Genomic DNA, 23,085 nt, shown 5'->3' with positions numbered 1-23,085 from the left:
ACTTCAAAGACTTCCCTTTGACTTCGACGACTTTAAATAACGTCTTCTCTTTGACTTCGACGGCTTAAACGTCTTTCCTTGACTTCGACGATTTCCCTTCTTCACTATGACCTCAACGACTTTAATATAACTTCAAAGACTTTTCTTTGACTGCAACATGACTTCAACTACGTCACTAAAGACACTATGACCTCAACTACGACTTTAACAACATTGACTGACTTGACTGACTTCAAATGACTTCTTTGGCTTCAGTTCTGACTTTTACTTCACGCCGACTTCTCGGCGACTTAGATTCACACAAAAAAAAACCTCGACTTGACTTCAATCTTATGTTCATTATTCAAATCATTAGTGGGGGCGGTCCGGGTCAAATTCTATCCAGGCATTAATATACCACACTAGGACCGATAGGGCGGGGCTCGGTGTGGACAATTGTGTTGCGAACTTTCACATGGTCTATGATTACCATACTTGTGTTTGTGTAGGTGTGTTGATGGGGTCATCTGGTTTATGGCTGACCAGGAGTAACCGTACTGTTTGTCTGCTATCAAATTCCTTGTTACATATTCCTCTGATTCATTGTTTACTGATTTCTCTAATCTCAGCAATCTATTACTGACTGTTTCGTTCTGCAGCCCTAAGTTAAGAACATCTGCACCAATCTCGGTAGTCTTTATAGAATGATCCTCAATAACCTCGTTAACTTTTTCTATCAACTTGTCCGTTTTGAATTGCAATTCGTCTACTTTTTCGTTGTCTCGAATACTGGGCTGCTTGTTTATTTGTTGCTTGTGGCTCATGAATTCTACATTAAATTGCTTCACTCCTGTAATGTTGCCTAATATCATATCGTATGGCCCGTTTTTGAAAACAACTGCTTCAACTGTTTTACACGCTGAGGGTGTGGCTATGGTGACTATAGCTGTTGGCCAAACATATGTGCTGCCTCTTGAACTGTGAACACGTTGTGTTCTGCCTGTGTATTGATGGTGTTGTACGAATGTGTTACGTACTGCCACTGTGGAGCATAGTGTATCCCTAATAGATGTGGCGTATCTGTTATTGACTTTTGATGTAAATATGTCTGTTCTTCTACTGGCTTCTGTAAACGATGACATGAATGCTATTCTATTAATTTGTCTATATTGTGTTCTGTTGCGTTGTGCATCTTGTTGGCGTATATCATAATATCGTATTCTGCAATTTATTTGTTTGTGGCCTGTTCTATTACAATAGTAGCATCTGACACTGTAATTGTGTTTTTGTTGACTGTAGTTAATCTGAATGTTGTGATTTGCGCTATTATGTTTTTGGAGTGTATGTGGTGTTTCACTTTTTGTAGTAGGTAATTCGCTTGCTACACTGAACGTGTCATCTGAATCTGAGTCGTAGGAATAGTAAAATGTTGTTTGGGCTATCTGGTTGTTATTATTAGTATCTAAACTTTGCACCGTTTCTTGTTTGGCTTGGCGAAGTTCTCTCATTTTTTCTCTTTCTTTACGAATTCTTTCTGTTTCTTCTTTAATTCCGGCAAGTTTCTTTGCTAACTCGGCATCTTTCTTTGCATCATATTCTTCTTCATTTAACAAGGAATCTGGATCTCCGGTTACCTTATAATCTACAATTCTATTGATCAAATCTTCCATAGCATCTGGATCATCTAGAGTTTTTGCGTCAAATTCTTTAACAGTTAATAACCAGTCTCGATTTTCTGTTGTCGTGTATTGTCCAAGCCTAATAATCAATTCATCCAGAATATCTGGATCCTCAATAGTTCTTGAATTGCTTTTCACTTTGACTGTATTCTGAACATTTATATCTAGTAACGAGTTATCAATTCTACCTCTTCTAGGCCTGACTTAAGCTCAGTTTTAGTGCCCACTTCGTACAATGGAGGCATTTTTAAGGGTAGTGTGGTTGCAGAAACAGATAAGAAAGAGGCAGAAAAACCGCTGGCACCAAATATCCAGCACAAGTCTAAACCCAAACGTTTAAAAAAATTTTGGAAGGTACTTATCTTTTTGGACATGTAGACTGTTCCCTTGTATTGGTAATCCACACTCGTTCCGGTTGAAGAAACCCGCTGTTGTGTTGAGTTGAAGAAAGCTGTACACCAGATGTACTCCGTCATGAGTAACCCGATATACGTCTTTCCTGTCCTCGACCCGCGCTCCACCAGTTGTGAGGGTGGGGATTTTTATGATGGTTACCACCAGTTGTGGTGGTACGAAATGAGGATCTTGTTTGTGGTTCTTCTAGTTGCACCAGTTGTGAGGGTGGGGATTTTTAAGATGCGAAACGAATGAATCCAACAACACACAGTTCAAGTTCAACTATAATTGTTCTTTATTAAAATGATATATATGTTCAAGTTTCTACCTAACTGATCTACACTGTACTATTTACTTCTACTACTGACTGTTCATACCACATGCTACCTACTACTACGCACTCCCATGACCAATCCTAACACCAACTAACTGTTCCGTAGCTCTGCAAATTACAACCGTCTCTAACCACTACCTAACACCTTCTCTCCCGCTATCTACATATCCACCCGCTAATCTCTCTACTGCCCCACGCCTCAGTGGTCAGCTGACCGTCCCACGTGACCGGTCAGCCCTGTGCGCCCATTGGCCTCTCTAACCAACCAACTAGGCCTATAGTCTGTTTCTGCTAACCTATATCTGCTAAACATGTCTGACGTAATCTTGCGTCATCACAAAGACCCATAACTAAACTGTGTTAGAAAAACTTTAAAAATGTAGAAAACCATTATAGCCGGGTAGTTTGTGTAATGAGGATTTAAAGTGTTTAAATTAAGTTGGTCTGGTTAAGTCAACTGATTAATGATTACTATTGAGATCTATACACATACATTGATATAAGTCTACTGATTAATGATTACTATTGAGATCTATACACATACATTGATATAAAATAAGGCAAAAACAAAATAAAGCATTTTCCACATACTCTGAGATAATTTTAACTAGTCTAGAAATATTCTTAACAAGTAAATATAATTTACTCTGATCATAACCATTATAGGAAACGAGTAAGATATTTTAGTCTTAAAAATGTGTGTAATAACAATTAGATATCTGACTTCGTGTGACATTAAACAAAAAACAAATACATGGACAACATCTACATTTATTTAAAGGTACATAATTCATGTTTCTGAAAGATATTTTATATTTTAATTGTTACTTCCCTTTGACAATAACCAGCATTGTTTTATCCTATCAACACGTTGGTTAAAGCTTTCATGTCTGTTTTACAACAGACACGACATAAAAAAAATATTTTTGTTTCATATGTTCAATAGTTTTTTAAATATCCAAATGTTGATATAATTTTCTTTATAGACAAAAATAGCAGAATGACGCACTGACAAACTTAGGTTGCTAAAGAAACAACGAAAATATGTTACATTTAACACTTTTTAAATACAATATTAAATATGATAGAACCAAACTTTAACGCCAACATTGATAGTCGCTAGATCAAAACTTTAGTGTCGATATTGAGAGTCGTTAGATCCAAAGTTCAAACACAAAACTATTTATTTACGTTTATATTTACAAGAAATGTGCGACATTTTTTTCTCCACTCCCAATCAAACAATCAACAACTTTTTCTCTGATAAAAATAACGAGATAATTAATTAAAAGTTTAATAAAGCTCTACAATAATGTCAAGAAATATTTTAAGAGAAGACATGCAACAGGCGCCATGTTTGTTTACATTCTAGAAAAGACAGACATCCAACAGACGCCATGTTTGTTTACATTCTGTACAAAAGCAGACTACCAGCCCAACCACCGCCCACTATAATTTAATCCATTAAAGCTAGCTCCACTGTGGGCGTGGAGAGACTTGTCCCACCCCAGTCTGTAGACCCAAGCCCCGCTGCTACCTGCACAGGTACACGCTGTGTACGTGTACCTGGTAAAGCTACTCGTCACCATCTCCACCCTGTCCACCCAGTGACCTACAGAGACCTGCTTAGAACAGCCATGAGGATGTGACACTATAATGGCCAGCTTGTCCACATCTCTACGACTCTCGTATTTGACACTTACTTTATCAAGTAGACCATCAAACCGCCACCACATCTCCTCCAGTTTACCACCTACATCTACGTCATGTGTCACACAATATATCCAAAATGCGTCTCCCTCAGGGTCTGTCGAAAAACTCGGCCTCCACCCATAAATGTTGACCACTGGACTTTTATCATCATCAAACCACAACTTACAGCTGGACTGTCTCGCCTCACTCTCATCAAAAACCACATGTTTGGCTGTTATCACAACAACCTTCCACCACACTTTGCTGGGTGTGTCCGAGTGGTCACAGTCAGGACATGGACAAGTTCTGTAGCCCCACATCTCCTCTTTGTACTTGGTCACCCTCTTCACCCTCCCAGTCCCTGTCCTCAGTGAGTTCTGTCCCCTGGTGTTGTAGCAAGGATATGGATCTTTAGTGCCTGGTACAAACTCTGGTCTGTCTGGACTGGTGAACTTAACAGCTGTCCTGACAGTTAGGTCAGCCAGGGCTTTTTTGAGGTTATACACATCGTTGTCATGGTAACTAGAAGGAAAATGTTCAAGACTAAACTGTTTTACAGGTACAAAGTTTTTATGGCCAGGATTTTTCTCACAGTTTGCCAGGTGTGTGTGTAGATCTACCTCACCTTGACCTTCAAGACATTCTTGTACTTCATGTGTACCTGTAGAGGTAAACAAAATAATTTTATTACTGTAAACATTTCATTAGCTGTTAAACTTTGACAAACATAAAACATGAAAACTATCTACAACAACCAGCTGTCACAACCATCTCAACCATCACGATCTTAAGACACACATCCACTAAATATTTTAAACTAAGAACTTCATCAGCACAAAACATAGTAAGCATGCAAGTACATACCTTTCTTTAGACCACTTTTCCCCAATCAAATAGACATTACCTGTAAAATATGTTGAGATGTCCTCTCCACTGGCCATACTGTTGTGGTCATCTAGACTATCCTCTCCACTGGCCATACTGTTGTGGTCATCTAGACTATCTTCTCCACTGGCCATACTGTTGTGGTCATCTAGACTATCCTCTCCACTGGCCATACTTTTGTGGTCATCTAGACTATCCAAGTTAATTCCTGTTAAATAAACCACAACACAAAGATTTGACACATTGTCTACATCAGCATTAAACAATGGCTGAACACTTGATTAAGTTAAAAGATAATTAACAAACTTACCTGTAGCTTGATGTGACAGATCTCTACTGGCCTTTACTGTAGTCTTATGGTCATCTGTTTGACTTTTTAAAGAAAGAAGTTTATATAGTAGCTTGGCTAGTCATCAACCAGTGTTTCTTTACAAACTACATAACAATAGCCATTGGTCAATAATATGGCAAACAGAATTCAGCATGAGGGTCAGCTTTAGAAGATTATGGTTAAATACATTCTTAGACTAACATACCAGATAGAGTGAAACTGACCTTTGAACTCCCCTTGACTTTTAGACAACATCAGACAGCACACACCACTATGGAAGATCCTTCAGGCTCTGGAGAGAGAAATAAAATTATAGTGGAACTGTCATTAGCATAGAACTACAGAATGATAACATTTATGGTGGAACTGTCATTAGCATAGAACTACAGAATGACACCATTTATGATGGAACTGTCATTAGCATAGAACTACAGAATGACAACATTTAAGGTGGAACTGTCATTAGCATAGAACTACAGAATGGCAACATTTATGATTTGAACTGTCATTAGCATAGAATTTAGAACTACAGAATGACAACATTTATGATGAATTATAAACAATTTAAGAAGAACACATCATGTTTCTTATAATTGTGATGTAACCTGAAGATGTCAAATGTTTGCAACAAAGGGGAGGAATGTTTGTAACTTTGTAAATAGATCTAGATCTACCAGGAAATGTAGGTAACAGTTATAGACCTGCATTGAAAGTTAATTAGAGAAATATATTAATTGTAATCATGTTAATTGACATCCTAACACCTGCTTAGGCCTAAAGTTAAAAAGCAAAGTTTAAAGCTAGACATTAAATCTAGATCTAGATCTAGTAGGTTCTTCCTAAATCTAGAATCTAGAGCCAAAGCGCAAAAAGCCGTTTGGCCAAAAAGGTGAATAATAAAGTCTTCATAATTCAGATACTTATCCACGGTTCAACAAAAATGATTGACATTAGATGTAGTAGCTAGTCTACATTTATACATGGTACATAGCAGTAAAACTAAAAGTAGATTCTAGACCTAGAATTAGATCTAGAATCTAGAGCTACATAATCATATGTGTTTAGATCGGATACTTAGTATAACGCAGTCTCGACCCAAAGTTTTATCACTAGCAGAAATGAAGATCGGCTTTCGATAGCCAGAACAATTTAAGCTTTTATTGCCGTAAACAACGTTAAAGAAGCCAAATAAAAATGATTAGTGGCAGTTCTACAACATGACTACCATCAAGTATCAGAGGCTGTAACATAAAATAAATAGATCTAAGTGGGAAAAATAAGAAGTGGCGTTTGGGAGTGGGAAATGGGACGACGCTGCTCCAGTCCCTAGGCCGTTCTTACGAGTTAGTCAACTTTAATAATGTGTTATGTGGTAACTGCGGACAGTTGTAAAAGTATATATTCTCCACATAAAACCTATTTCGTTCGGACGGGGGTGGGGAGGGGGGGGGGGGTGGCAGACATTTTTCGTGGGAATGGGGCTTATTATTCAGTAGCTAATTTAAAGCTATATAACTAACTCTTCCAATGATGCCAAATACAATATGATGATGAACATTAAACTTTACATATTGAGCATGAAAGATATATTATTATTATTTTTTTGATTTGCTTCCATAGCCTAAGAAGTTTTGGGTCTAATTGATTGATTTTGGTGTTGATTTTAAATTGCTTAATTTTCTTTAATTAATGAAAATAATTTAGCAGGACGTAAAATATAGTTTTATATAGTTCAGCGTATTTTCGAGAATTTTTACAACAATATTAAATATCGTAATTCACGTTTTGCCTACTTTATATGAGTCTGCTCGATATTATCAGTGATTAGACCAACAAATGTACAAATGACGTTTTTGAATAATACGAAGCTTTTTTAAGTTTGTATTTGTGAAATGACAATGAAGCATTGTTAAAAAACGTAATCACGGAATCGTCGTTCTCGACAGCAATCACTACCATGACGACGGTAAACAGAAATAGCGACAGACTACAGTCATAGAACCTCAGGTGCACGGGTGTTTAGATTCGGGACTCTTCAGTTTACCAACACTACGCTTTACCGGCCCGACCAACGAATCTCTGACTGGCCAGTGTTTATATGTTTCCTTACCATAGTTATTCTCACATATAATCGGCCCAAGATTGGGAAGTAACAAATTATCGACTAGATATTCTAGATTTTATTCCGTGCATGATATAATAAAACATTTATAATAACTTAAATAGTAGGCTATGTATATAAGTGTGCATTTGCTTTTGTTGTAATTTGATTATTATGTATTTCAATATGTATTATATACTAATTATATCTATCATAATATTGTATTTACTTCTAATTAACTTGTAAATTAAAAGCATAATTTTTTCAAATTTGTCAATTTGGCAAGCCTGAGCTTTAAATGGTATCGGCGTTTCCTTGTACAAACTAGCATCGATTCTGATACTACGCATCGCATAGTGAGCATTAAAAATAAACTTAGAATATATACGCGGTTTTCACAAATTATTATTTCGGATATATATTTTAAATATTTTTGAATTCATGTTTCATTTAATGAGAAGATAATTAAAATAAAATTGTTTTCTGTTTATGTAAATTTTGCACATCCTACAAATGGCGAGAAATATATCAATTAATGTATCGATATTTTAAGAGGATGGACTTCGAATAGTCGGCAAATATTTTGCCTAAAAACCGATACATTTAATATACAGTTTTTTAGTTAAAAAATTTAAATTATCCTTTTTTGCAAATAAAAATAGTAATTAGATTAAAGAAAGTAACGGTTATCAAAACATAATGATACAGTGTTTATTATTTGTATTGCCGGCAATCATTCGAGGTGATCGATTGACATACTGTCAATTTTATTTTTATTCTGAGAAATTATTTAAAACTAGCGTAACCGTCCCAAGCGCGTTGCCGCGGGGATAGAAGAAAGTTTGACGAAATGTATTAGAAGGATTTCACCAACGCGTTACCAATCATATGTTCTTAGGCCGTCTTTTCTAAAAGTGAGTTATTTAAATGTAAACAATGCCTGCGCTTGGATCATAAATATCGGGACACGGGTTTACCTACACTACCGCATGAAAACCTTGAGTGTACATTAATCACTCATCAAAATAATATGGTAGAACACACTTCGGTGACCGCCCGTGTGTCAGAGACGTAGAGGGGCGCTCTCAGGACCCCCACCCCCCGATTACACTACCGCATAGGCGCGGCGTACGACCCCTAGCTCCTTAAAACTAACATCCTGTTAATAATGATGCAGATTTCGTCATTCGCTGAAGTGACACAAATGAACGGGATTTTTTTCTTTAACACGTAAAAAAAAGTATTTGACGTGTTTTAAACGGTGCCCTGTCAAAACAACCTGGGACAAAAGCGGCCCCGTCAAAACGGCCCGTTAATATGACCCGTCAAATCGACTCCCGACAAACCGACCCCGTCAAAATAGCCCCGTCAAAAGGGCCCCGACTTATTGGCTCCCGTCAAATGGGCTCCCGTCATATTGACTTGCGACATATAGGCTCCCGACAAATTGGCTCCCGACATTTAGGCTCCCGAGAAATAGACTTCCGACATATTCGCTCCCGACAGATAGGCTCAGGACATATTGGCTCCCGACATAAGGGCTCCCGACAAATGAGCTCACGACATATTGGCTACCGACAAATGGGCTCCCGACATATTGGCTCCCGACAAATGGGCCCCCGACAGTTGGGCTCCCGACAAAAGGACTCCCGCCATATTGGCTCCAGACAAAATGGCTCCCGACAATTGGACTCTAGACAAAAGAAATCCAGACATATTGGCTCCCGACTAAATGACTCCCGACTTATCGGCTCACAATAAAATGGCTCCGGTTAAATAACTCCCGACTTAAAACACTTCCCGACAAAGAAACCGTTTTCTGAGGAGTTATCACATTTTTATCTTTAAACAGTTCGCTTTCTACAAAGTTTCGAGTATTGTAATTTTATATTAACCTGATTTAAGTGCATGCTGAGCTGTTGTTTACGCCACACGACCCAAGCTCAGCTGTTTCTGTTTAAATTTAGATTGCATGTTACACATTTTGCGTTTGTTGTCTAGGTTTTTCACATGTTAATTTCAATGTATGGATGTCCACATGGACCCCCTCTTCTTCCCAGTCCACGACAGTCGATGTTAATCGACACTCCACCCACCAAGTTGACGTCATAAAAGGATGACGGCTAGCAAACATGCTTTTGAAAAATTGATCCCTGGACTACAAAAACAACACACGAAGATGTTAACAATCATACTAGCTAGTATTACAAGGCTTGGGGGGGGGGGGGGGAAAGGGGGGTGGTCTGTACGGAAGTGTTGAATGTTGCCAGGAAGTAATTCATAAACGATACATTTATCTGCTCGATACTTGCAAGGCTAAAAAGAGTGGTGGGATGGAGGTCGGCTCGGGAAAAAAATTGAAAGAGACAACAAAGCGTTTATGTACGTCAGCATCGCCCCCTGTAAAACTTACTCAGGGGAGATAATTCCAAGTATAGGCCCTAAAAGTTTACTATTATATTACTTGTAAAATAAAAAAAAGTAAACGTATATAAAACTGAAGTTTCTAGTATTATATTTTTTTTTATTATTTGTAGGATACAACATAATACAGGATACAAATTCAACCATTATCACAAACACCTATTTAACATTGAAAAATGTTTAAAGAATTTCGGGTCCCTAACCAATGTCGCAAAGAAGAACCGCGCATCACGAAAGCCCACTTCATATGTAGCGGCTTCTCGTGCCATGGACTTTGTTGTTTTTTTAAAAAGAATTTTGCCGGCGACAGCGTGTGTTTGGTTGTAGGGAAATAGAACTCGGCCTTGTTGGTGCCCATCCCTTGCCCCATCCGCCACAGTACACTTTGGAGGATCGGTCAAACAGTTACGTGTCCTCTATTTGGCTATCAAAAGGGGGTAACGAGTCAAAGAAGTCATATTTTTTTAATAACCTGGAAGCATATTGACTGTAATTGTATCGTAGGGACCTTAACCCGGCATGTGTATAATGGGCTGCAGCATCCTACACGCCTAAGTAGAAATGTAACAGATGACCACTAAACTAAAAATTAATACAGTACAAGAAATACTTTTTTTTTAAAATTAAGACATGGCGACCTAAAGCTAAGGACGCTTTATTATCTTAGGCTTATTTCTGTAGTCCATTGAGGAATGGTGGGTGTTGACATGAGCCATTATCATTATGTCGGGAGCCGTATGGACGCGAGCCAAAATAACGAGCCTTTTTGTCAGGAACCATATTGACGGGAGCCTATTTGTCACGAGCCTACATAACGGGAGCCTATATGACGGGAGCCACATAGACGGGAGTCAATTTATCGAGAGTCTTAATGACCGGAGCCTTTTTGTCATGAGCCAATTTAACGGGAGCCAATTTGACGCGAGCCTAAATGACGGAAGCCCTTTTATCAGGAACTATATTGACGGGAGCCTTTTTGCTGGGAGCCCTTTTGTCTGGAGCCATTTTTGTCGTGAGCCTAATTGACTGGAGCCTAAATGACGGGAGCCTAAATGATATGAGCCAAATTGTCGGTTGTCTTAATGACGGGAGCCTATTTGTTAGAATCCTTATTGATGGGAGCCCTTTTGTCGCGAGCCTTATTGACGGTAGCCCTTTTACTGGAGCCTAAATGACGGGATCCATTTGTCTTTGAACCTTTTGACGGGGCCAATTTGACGGGGCTATTTTGACGGGGCCGTTTTGTCGGGGTTGTTTTGACGGGGCCGTTTTGTCACGGGCCGGTTTGACGCCGCACGGTTTTAAACATCAGTGTGACTGATGCAATATGCTAGCGTTACTAATGGTCTATTATTAGATGCTCGATCTCAATTTCTGACTGGATTGTCTAATAATAGATGCTTATTGCATCATTAGCAAAGTGACGAAACTCTACAGTAGGCTCCTCATATTCAAAGTTATTTTTTATCTTTGGCAAGGTGACAAACCTGTACAGAAGGATTTCCTCGCGTTGCAAAGTTAGTTTTAGAAGCCTGTTGTAGTTTTACCGCTGAATATAGTAGTACCCCTTATTCGCTATGCAGGATGTTCGATTAACAGATGCCAAGTGCCAACATAGTCGCTCTAAAACTTTGGGCGCCAAACTAGGGCGCCTAATCGCCCCCTGTCGGGGTTTGGGAGGACGAGTCTGATTTGATTTAGTAACTGATTATTATTGTTCATCGTATCTTTAATGTAGGCTACAGCCTATTTTTTAAAAACGTAGACGCCATAGTGCTCAAACGGGGCGCTTTGAGTTAAGCAATCGCCTGGGCGCCTGCGGCTGCGTCTGTAGCAGTTTTACCACTTAATAGTAGTTCCATTTAACCGCTATCCAAGTTCTAAGATAGATGCACTGAAAATCTTGGCGCCAAGCTGTATAGTGACAAAATTACACTCTCAGTGGCGCCGATCAAATGCATTTGTTTTTACTCAGAAACCTGCTCGGGTGTATTCTTATCAACTCTCCAAAGTTTCTTGGTGATCGGATGAGCGCAAGTGACGTGTATTTTTATATATCGTTTATAGAAAAGAATCGAATCACGCTGTGCTGGGGCAATGTCCTTGAGAAATATATTATTTTGTTTTTGTACAGAAACTCTTTTAGGAGTATTCTAAACAACTTTCCAAAGTTTCATAGCAATCAGATGAAAGTGTAATAATGTATAAAAAGACACACACAAAAGTACGCACACACACAGCATACACACACAGATACTTTCTTTTTATATTAATATATAAGATTTGTGAGGTATTTTATCATTTTGCAGATGGAGAACAACAGCCTACAAATTGTAAACTCGGTGACCTCATATCAAATGGCTTTACTGTTAGAGTATCTCATGTAATAGATATGGAAAATATTTGTCCCGTTAAATGTGCTGTAAAACAAGCTTTCATTTCGGATGACACTGAATCAGCAACGTTGGTAAGATCTCTTTAATCACATTTAATTTGTGAGACTCTGACTTTCACGGTGTTTGTTTATGGGCATTGTTTTAAATGAATAAAGCGTAGCCAATAACACAAGTAAACTTTAGAGATATACTAGACTACCCGTCATCCGATGGATAACTGTGGGTTTCGGGGGTCATCCATAAAAAAAACATCACGTCTGTCACTCAGAGGCGTAGCGACCCTTCCGTGCGCCCGGGGACAAACTTTTCGATGTGAACCCCCTGCCTCAAGATTTCGATTTGCACCCCCCCCCCCTCAAACTTTCGATGTGCAACCCCCTCAACCTTTCAATTTATTTTTCCAACCCATTTTGGCACTCCTAAGGTCGGAGCCCTGGGACATATGTCCCCACCCCCTCGCTATACTACTGCAGACCCTACATTCAAAAAGATGTTTTTTATCTTTTAAAAACACCGAAAACACCGATTTCGGACTATCCCTTCATATACTAACGTCACAGGTGACTTACTCAACTCTACTTCACCTGCCCAGTGTCCCGCCAAGTCTAAGACAACATGTTTTTATCGTTTAAAAAAACGATTCCAGCCGAGCATGTCTCTGACAACACTCTCCCTTCATATGCTTAGGACAAAGAAACAGATGAACTCTACTTCACCTGCCCTGTATCCCGCCAAGTTCAGATAGGCAACTTTATCATTTAAATCTAAAAAAATAAATAAAAATTGAAAAAAATATCATTAGCTTACTGGTCTAGAACCCGTGCCATCCGCATGCAAGCCGATTACACTAACAACTTAGCTATTTAACTCATACGTCATATTTGACTTATACTATACTTTAATACTTTGAGTCGCTTATGCAACTTGATTTACGCGCATAGATCTAGCTCTAAGTCCAGTAGTAGTAACTTTCAAATTAAATTTTATCTTAAATTAGCCAAACAAAGATTTATATAACATAATGAAGGTTTGAAATTATCTAGATCTAGATAGAATTATCTAGATCTAGATTCTACGACTCGTTTGCTTAAGTTTTAAGTGTAGATTTTGCGTAACTCTTGCTAGATCTAGTATCTAGATCTAATCATTAGCTACGCTAATAGGCCCTGGATCGAGCATTTCAAAGTAAGCATATTCCAAACAAAGATTTATATAAAATAATAAAGGTCTAAAATAGTTTAGTATATAGTAACTCATTATTATCTAAATCTAGATAGAATTATCTATATTTTAGATCTACGACTGAGCTGTATCTAGAAATTACGTTTATAATTTAGCAAAATTAGCGGTATTGAAGCCGCGTATGAATCTTAAGCTACACTAATAGACCCTGGGTCGAGCATTTCGAAATTAGCATATTCCAAACAAAGATTTATATAAAATAATAAAGGTCTAAAATAGTTTAATATATAGAAACTCATTATTATCTAAATCTAGATAGAATTATCTAAATTCTAGATCTACGACTGGTTTGCTTAAACCTAGTAAAAATTTTTTTTTAAATTGTATTTATAACTAACAAATCTTTGTTTTGACCTACATTCTAGATCTAGATCTATAAATAACTCTCTTGGACAGATTGTAGAGCAAGAGAAATTTAATGTAAAACTAAATGAAAAAGACAGTTGAAAATTTATATAAGTGTTGGAACGTAATGAATACACAAACGCACGTATTGTTAAAGTTATAGCCGACAGAAAATTAGCTTTAGAACGTGTTAAACTTTGGACTTGGCCACAAAGTCAATGATGGAAGCCGGTATGTTATTGTACTAAAAAGTAAACATAACTTGTGACGTCACTATTCAGCCAAAAAAGCCATTGTTCTAAAACTTTAAAATAAATGTGGTTAATCCGCCTTTGAATAAATCAATAAATTAATTAACGGCTTTACATTATTTTGTAATTAACAGTGTGTTTAAGAAAGAACAATATTTACCACCCAAAATCCTATTTTACAGCTCTAAACATAATGCAGATTCTCTCCGATAACAAATCTAAAAAAAAAACATGAGTTATTAAACGTCACTTTTCAGTCAAAGTTTAGCCATTGTTCTAAAACTTTAATTTTGAAGTGGTTAATCTACCTAAGAATAAATCAATAAATTAATTAACGTCTTTAAATAAATGTGTGATTAACAGTCTGTCTGCAATCAAAAATTATTCTCTACCTACATACTATTTTACAGCTCTTCACATAGAGTAGAACCATTTACAATAGTCAATCAGACAAACAAATATTCATGTAAACAAAGTTGAGTTTTAGTAGTATACATAGATAGCGTAAAATAACATAAATTAATTTTTTTACTTTGAGAAAACAATGGACGAGGAAATAAAAGTTGTTCAGCAATTGAAGCATCATAGAATAGTAGAATACTACGGCAACAGCAGAACTGATCGAGTGTTATCGTTGTTTATTCCTTATATGGAAATGGTAATACAATTTGGCAGTATATGGCAATCTAATCTAAGTATCATTTGTCAAGCATTTTAATAGTACATAAACTGCTTGATTACTAGTTCAAAATTTGTACTCTTTAAAAATCTAAATATAATATTTTATAAAATAATCAAAATATGAATTATTCATATTTTTACACTTTTTAAAGGGCTCACTGGCAAAATTTATGAAATCAAAACCCGACGAACGGCTCTCAGAGTGTGACACGTCTATGTTTACATTTCAAGTACTTGAAGGACTTGATTATCTCCATAAACAGAGTGTAATTCATAGAGATATAAAGGGTAAGTTGATATATTGAAAAAAAATTATTATTCGTACATCTATATCTCCATATGTCCTTTCTCCACCCATCTATCCCCTCACCCACCCAACTTTCCATTCATCCCAAGAGTCGTCGATCTTCATTCAACACATTAGTCCATTTCATCTATGTAGTAGGCCTATATTTTATTACAAATCTACGTTTTTAGTGTTTGTGAATTTTAATTTTTACTTTCTATTTAATTCATTTCTAACAGGTTCAAATATCTTAATGCTTGATGCAAAGAACATTAAAATATCTGATTTCGGTGTAGCTAAAATTTTGAACACGTTATCGCGAGCACATACACGAGAAAAGGGATCAAGGAACTGGATGGCACCAGAAATGTTCCAGGAAGAGGCTGACTATAACATAAAAGTTGATATATGGTCAACTATTTTAGAACTCAGTGAGCCTATTTTAAACTAATATAACCCTTTTTCAAAGATTTTTTTTTCTCTAGGAGCTTAGGTTGCACAGTTTATCAGATGTTTACTGGGACCATTCCTTTTAATGAATTAAATGAGGTTCAAATGATAGCTAAAGGATCACAAAACACATTGGAATTGATTGCACCTGAACATGCACCTCCGAAGCTTAAAGACTTTTTAAGTCAATGCTGTAGAAAAAAACCAAATGATAGACCTACAGCAACAGATTTATTAAAACATGGATTTGTAAGAGGTAAAAATACGATTACGTGTTACACAGTTGCATGTTTTACAAGCTTTTATTGAACTTACTAAGTGATATACACTTTAGTTAGACGTTTTATTTGATCCAAATAACTACAGGTCAATGTCTATTTTTTCTTCCCTCTCCAAACAGTTAGAGATGCATATTAAAAAAGCCATGTCAAATTACCGAAAAAACCATAATCTTTTCCACTCGAATCAATCTGGGTTTAGAAAGTTTCATTCTTGTCACACAGCTTTGATTTAACTGAATGAAAACTGGCTCAAGCATATTAACAAAAACATATTTAGTAGCTCGCAGTTCGTCGATTTTAGAAAAGCCTTTGATTCCATTGATCATACAATACTTCTTAAAAAATTAATTCCTTACAAATTCCACACATTTATAGTTGGGTTACTTCACTCCTTTTTACTTTCTCGTATATACGAAATATAGAGAAAGCATTGTAATCGTGCACAAAAATAACATGAAATTTTGACAGTTTTCACCGTTTTACTCTTCAGTCCTTCATCACATCCGGAGTATAGAGGACTTATTTTAATCAGGAAAAAATTATAAATACAAATATATTAACGTTTTGGCGTTTTATGCGTTATCGAGTCGTAAAAACTGGACTTTGCAATTCTGTCCGTATGTCTGTGTGTCTGTGTGTCTGTCTGTGTGTAAACACGATAACTTGAGTACCGTTACAGCTAGGTTGATGAAATTTCATATATAAGTATTTTATCAAAATTGTAGATCCTGATCGACTTTTGAGTGATTTCCGATAACCGGAAGTGGTACTTTTTCTACTTTGAATTTTTCAAAAGCCTATAAGTTGCGTACTATTTTAGATAGATGCATGAAATTTCACACTTAACTAAAACATTTAATTCTCTATCTTCTATCAAATTTTGAGTAATTTCCGTTGAACAGAAGTACTAATTTACGCGATTTCCGATTTTTCAAAAAACGCATGTAAATTTATAAAGTACTAATAATATCCCGCACTTTTATACACATTTTATTAGGCGTTCACTTGGTGTGGGACGGAGTGGTCTGGCGGTAGAGAGATGGACTGCTAACCCGTTAGTCTCGAGTTCGAATCCGAGTTCAAGTCAGTAGACCGTCCCTGAGTCCACCCAACTCTTATGGGTACCTAACTCACGTTAGGGAAAGCAAAGGCGGCTGGGCATAGTGCTGACCACTGTTGGGTTCTAGAATCTAGGGGTATATAAATAACAGACAAATACGACGTATACAACAATAACACTAACACTCTATAATAACAATAATAATAAGATATTTAATAATATATACAGTACTAAAATAATAAATGTATCAAAAAGGGGTCTACAACATAAATACAATACTCAACACCACGTTCCACGTTCCACGTCCACAGCCACACTACAACTGACTGATTCACACACTGGCGCACCCTCTGACACCCGTCAACTGACACACCTGACGTGAACACCTCTCGCTCCATGTAACTACACTCAACCAAGGACTACAACCATAGTAAAGGGGGGGGGGGGGGGTACCTGTCACTCAAGCACACAACACACACACACAGCAGGGGACATGTAAGGGACACAACATCCCTCCCCTCCACCTTCAGATCTCTTTTCATCCAAGAGATCAACATCTCTTTGTCAAACATAATTAGCCATTGTTGGTGCCCAAGCTCGACTATTCCTAGGTCGCATCAATTTTGACCGGTGGGGACAGCGTGTTGCTTTGTATGTATCCAGCCTGGACAGTTTGATCCAGAGTGTGGTTTGTATCCAGCCTGGAGAGTTCGGTCCAGAGTGTGGCGTGTATCCAGCCTGGAGAGTTCGGTCCAGAGTGTGGCGTGTATCCAGCCTGGAGAGTTCGGTCCAGAGTGTGGCGTGTATCCAGCCTGGAGAGTTCGGTCCAGAGTGTGGCGTGTATCCAGCCTGGAGAGTTCGGTCCAGAGTGTGGCGTGTATCCAGCCTGGAGAGTTCGGTCCAGAGTGTGGCGTGTATCCAGCCTGGACAGTTCGATCCAGAGTGTGGCGTGTATCCAGCCTGGAGAGTTCGGTCCAGAGTGTGGCGTGTATCCAGCCTGGAGAGTTCGGTCCAGAGTGTGGCTTATAGGATTTCATCGGCTGGGCACCAAGCTCGTGGTCTGGCTATCTCAACCTATAATGATACATGTGAGAAGCTTCAATAGTTAAATTCTCTAACATCATCATACTATACTGCAACGATAATACGTTCATCAAACATGTCTCAATACAATCATATTATAATGCCTAAATAGTAAATTCCTGAACATCGGTAAACACACTATTTGTCATAGAAAACTCGTGATAGAATGTCTGCTGCAAAGTTTTCAGTCCCCTTGATATGTTCTACTGTAAAGGCGAACTCTTGTAGAGCAAGGGCCCACCGACAGATGCGGGAGTTGCCATAGTTGGCGCTTTGTAGAAATGCCAGAGGTTTATGATCGCATAGCAGCTTGAATTCTTTTCCATACAAGTATCTGGATAGTTTTTGTGTGGACCATACTATGGCCAAGCACTCCCTTTCTATCACAGAGAAGCGTTGCTCGCGTGGCAGTAGTTTTCTGCTCAAGAACTTAACCGGATGCAGGATGCCGTCCACTGTTTGCATAAGACAACATGCGATACCCACATTCGATGCGTCAGTCTGCAGAGAAAACGATTTTGACAAATTAGGTAATTTCAAAATAGGTTCCTTATTTAAATAACATTGGATAACCCGCAGAGCACATTCACACTCAGGATTCCACATTACCCTTGTGGGCTTGCCTTTTAATAAAAGTTCGGTCAGAGGGTTTACGATGGTTGCAAAGTGAGGGATGAATTTATTATAGTAGCTAGCTAGACCAAGAAGGCTGCGGACTTCCTTTTTGGTTCGTGGTGTCCCGAGCAGCAAGACCTTGTCAACATTAGCGGGATCGGGTTTTTGACTCCCGCCACCCACGACATGACCTAAAAAGGTGATGCTCGGGAAACCTAAAATTAACTTGCTGGGTTTAGCGGTCAAGCCGACCTCTCGTAGTTTCATGAATATTTCTTTTAACACCCTCAGATGTTCCGTCCATTCTGTTGAATATACACATATATCGTCAAAGTAGGACACTACATTTTGTATACCTTTTAACAGCTTTCTTATAACCCTGGCGAATACGGAGGGACTATTTTTTAAACCAAACGGCAAGTAGCGAAACTGGTAGTGTCCCGTCGGTACTCGGAACGCGGTGAACTGTCTACTATCCTTATGAACAGGGATCTGCCAGAACCCTTTCGTTAGGTCAATCTTGGAGAATATGGTAGCTGCTTGTAAGCTTACAAATATATATCTTCCGGGTCAGGGATTACCTCTGCATCGAATTTGGTAATTGAATTCAGTTTCCTATAATCAATACATGTGCGTAAGGAGCCATCTTTTTTTTTAACCATCACAACAGGTGATGAGTAAGATGAAGTACTTTCCTCTATAATACCCAGGTTGATCATGTTCCTGATTTCCTCATCCAGATCTGCTTTTAGGCTGAAAGGCACGGTGTACGGTCTTAATGTCACTGGTATGTCGGAAGTAGTCTCAATTTTGAACTTTTTAACTTTTGCCTTGCCGGGAATATCTGATATAATGTCAGAAAATTCATTCACGAGGCATGTGAGATCGTTTAACTGTTGTGGTTCCAGGCATGGGTTAAATATGATCTCTTTGGGTATGTGTGTCTCTGTGTACGAAATAGTGGGGATCATTTGTTTGTCGACTTCGGCTTCTCCTGGTCCCACGACATCTGCCTCGCTAATCACTGATGCCAGGCATCCGTGTAGCAAGTGTGTGCTGTCACCATCTGCTTTAGGCGGTTGTTCCCCGACTTTTCTATCGTGGTATTTCACGACTCTGTTGATGTGGTAAGTTTTGAGTTTGCTCCCCTTTTGGATGGTAACATTAAATTTTGTACTACGTTTTGTAACTTGGTAGGGCCCATCCCAGAAAAGGGATAATTTGTTTTGCCGTTTCGGTCTGAGGACCAGAACATAATCTCCCACACTAATGTGTTTAGGGGTTGCTGTTTTATCATACTTCAGTTTTGTCTTCCTTTTAAACACCATATCATTAGCGTGCGCTAATTCCATTGTTGTCTTGAGTCTATGTCTGAGATCCACTAGATATTCGTATACTGTTCTAGTGTCTTGATTCGTGCCTTCGTCGGTAAAGAGGTGTTTCAGTATTGACATGGGCCCTCTCATTTTTCTGCCAAATACAATTTCGTATGGGGAGAACCTAGTAGATTCGTTAGGCGCTTCTCTATATGCAAATAAAGCGGCCCCCAAGAATCTGTCCCAATCGTCCGGTTCATTAGCCGCTAACTTACGCAGCATGTGTTATAGAGATCCATTAAATCTCTTAACCATTCCATTTGAATTAGGATGGTATGGTGTAGTCTTGATGCCTTTTATGCCGAAGAATTTGTTGACCTGTGTGTACAATTCTGAGTTAAACTGCGGGCCATTATCGGACAGAATCTCCTCCGGGAAACCTATCCTTGTAAAAATTGTGCTCAGTGCCTCAATCACTGCTTCTGAGCTAATCTCCTTCAGCGCTACAGCTTCTGGCCATCTTGTGGCAGTGTCGACAAGAGTGAGGATGAATCTGTTTTTTCTATTGGTCATTTGCATGGGACCCACAATGTCTACTGCGACTTTAGTGAATGGTGTTGTGATGATATCCATTCTACCTAATTCAGCCTTACCTGCTCGGCCCGGGTATCTAGCTCTCTGGCAGACATCACAAGTTTTGCAATGCATTTTAATATCTTTGTCTGCTCCGGGCCAGGAAAACTGAGAATACACCCGCGCCCTCGTTCTTCTGATGGACATGTGGCCTGCCAAGGGTCCAGAATGTGCATTTGACATAACTAATAACCTCATGTTTTCTGGGACAATTAACTGTTCCTTGACAAATCCGGTTCGCTTATTCTCGTATGACTTGAATAGCAATCCCCATTTCACTGTGAATGAGATGCATCCACCTTTTGTCAATGACACCTCTTTTGTATTAGCTTTGTTCCAAAATGTCTTCAGCGTTTCGTCCTTCTCTTGATCCCTTCTGAATGTGTCAGCGTCTACATGGTGGAGCCCTGTGCCGACAATCGTGTTAACCTGTATAACGGGTTCTACACTCCCCTTATGAGCCATGGATCTGGTCACCGCATTGGCTTCAAATGATCCCGTGCCGCCCACATTACCTACAATCAAGTCTGCAACTGGGTTGTCAAATAGTGCCGCAACAAATGTGCCTCTAAGGTAGCTTGTTTCGACATCTACGAAGGCCGTAGGGTATTGGCGCGTTTGACCGTCTATTAGCCTTAGTGTTATGCAGTGTGGCAACTGTCTTGTCTTCTCTACTAAGCTAGCCCTACAACCAATTATGCTAAAGCCGGTGTCTCTAAGCACAGAGGCTGTTTTCCCATTTAGCTTACCAGCTTCTAAGTTAATTTTCCCCAAAGACCTTTTGAATAGATCTGATCTATCTATGGTTCCAAAGGAGCTCGACCGGTACGGAATTGCGGGGGATGTTGCGCTCCGAAGGTTTTCACAGGTCCCACAGTATTTTTGGTTTTCCGTTGTAGATGTTGTCCCGGCTAGTCAAGCCTGATCGGGATATACCTGGCTTTTGGAAGGGTACCATATGTCTGGCTTAGGGGTGGGACAGACCCTCGCGATGTGGCCAGTTCCTCCGCACGTGTAGCACGTGATCTCCCTCATGCCGTGTGGTCTAGAATGGCGCCCAGGTGATCGGGGTGCTGTATTTTGCCGGAGTACCTTCTCTGCTGTCGAACTTGCAGCAACGTATGGGGTGGTATGGGTCGCTGGCCTCGTCACTCTAACATTCTGAGTGTTTTTATAGTTGTCAATAACTTTAAGATTATCTTCCACACTTACCTTGGCGGCGTCATTCAGCCTCCCCAACAGGTCACGTGTGACGACTGATTTTATGCGATCAACAATCAGGAGGTTCACCAAGTCCTCAAACGTTTCCTTTGTCTCCGACTGCCGGACCCACGCTCTCAACGCGGCTTCTGTGTTGACTGCGAAGCTTCTCATATCGTCGTGTGTTGGTACCAGCTGGTGGAATCTGACCCTATACTTTTCCTCGTTGAAACCTGCGTGCGTGAATAACTTTACCTTTACTGACTCGAAGTCATGATGCAAGTTCAGTCCCGTCTCAACGAGGAAAGTCTTCAGTTGTCCACTCATCTTGTCCGTCAGAAGGAGCGACCAGTCCTTGGGGTCAATGCCTTGTCTCTTTGCTTGGCTCTCAAAATGCCTCACATACGCACCCAGGTCTTCGTCCACCGTCATCGCCGCCACGTCCCTCAAGCGGGGTACAGGGTTACATACCTTTGCTACAACCTCGACCTTCGCATCTTCCACCCTCCTCAACTCTTCCTTTACCCACTCCGCCAAACTGTCATCGGTCAGCCCAATTAGCTTTCCCTCCTCCTTCAAGTCACTTATTAGCTGTCTTCTGGCACTCCTAGTAGTAGCCATGCTAAACGGACGGGCCCCCAAATGTTGGGTTCTAGAATCTAGGGGTATATAAATAACAGACAAATACGACGTATACAACAATAACACTAACACTCTATAATAACAATAATAATAAAATATTTAATAATATATACAGTACTAAAATAATAAAAGGATCAAAAAGGGGTCTACAACATAAATACAATACTCAACACCACGTTCCACGTTCCACGTCCACAGCCACACTACAACTGACTGATTCACACACTGGCGCACCCTCTGACACCCGTCAACTGACACACCTGACGTGAACACCTCTCGCTCCATGTAACTACACTCAACCAAGGGCTACAACCATAGTAAAAGGGGGGGGGGGTACCTGTCACTCAAGCACACAACACACACACACAGCAGGGGACATGTAAGGGACACAACAACCACAATATCTCTTCATATGCCGAGATCACAGAAACAAGTGAACTCTACTTCACTTGCCCCATAAACACTTGGAGTGCAATTCTTTTTTTTTACGAGATTCTATTCTATGTCCTGAGTTGCCATCCCTCGTAATTATATTCGAGAAAGTTTAGGGGAGATCACTCCCGGTTTATTTAAATAATATATTAATGGTCTTGCATTTCACATCAACGCAGGTCTGTGCGAGATGTTCGCTGATGATAATTCGTTGCATGTCTTTGCAGAAAGCGCTGATTCACTTGAGTATACATGTTGCGAACAGTTTCATCCAGGCATCTCTTCGGGGGGATCCGAAGAAAGTCTACCGCCCCCCCCCCTCCGCCGAACGAAATGAAATTTATATTGAAA

General features: G+C 39.2%; 2 protein-coding genes across 2 annotated transcripts; one reads left to right on the top strand and one right to left on the bottom strand.

Annotated features, from left to right (window-relative positions):
* Window positions 1–14,599: 14,599 nt before the first annotated feature.
* Window positions 14,600–15,473, top strand: LOC131936750 (mitogen-activated protein kinase kinase kinase 3-like). The gene is made up of 3 exons (XM_059293816.1): window positions 14,600–14,713; window positions 14,889–15,024; window positions 15,262–15,473. Exons 1-3 carry the CDS (start codon window positions 14,600–14,602, stop codon window positions 15,471–15,473), a joined length of 462 nt encoding a protein of 153 aa, XP_059149799.1.
* Window positions 15,474–17,766: 2,293 nt separating this feature from the next.
* Window positions 17,767–22,281, bottom strand: LOC131936749 (uncharacterized). Its single transcript, XM_059293815.1, has 2 exons — window positions 21,673–22,281; window positions 17,767–18,397 (listed from the first exon to the last, which is right to left on the bottom strand). Exons 1-2 carry the CDS (start codon window positions 22,279–22,281, stop codon window positions 18,035–18,037), a joined length of 972 nt encoding a protein of 323 aa, XP_059149798.1. The 3' UTR covers window positions 17,767–18,034.
* Window positions 22,282–23,085: the final 804 nt, after the last annotated feature.

The sequence above is a fragment of the Physella acuta genome, unplaced genomic scaffold, assembly GCF_028476545.2.
Source record: "Physella acuta isolate Inbredline_101_S28 unplaced genomic scaffold, ASM2847654v3 ptg000186l, whole genome shotgun sequence".
In the NCBI taxonomy this organism is placed as follows: domain Eukaryota; kingdom Metazoa; phylum Mollusca; class Gastropoda; family Physidae; genus Physella; species Physella acuta.
The sequence above is the reverse complement of the archived record's forward strand: the minus strand, read 5'-3'. Positions and strand labels throughout refer to the sequence as shown.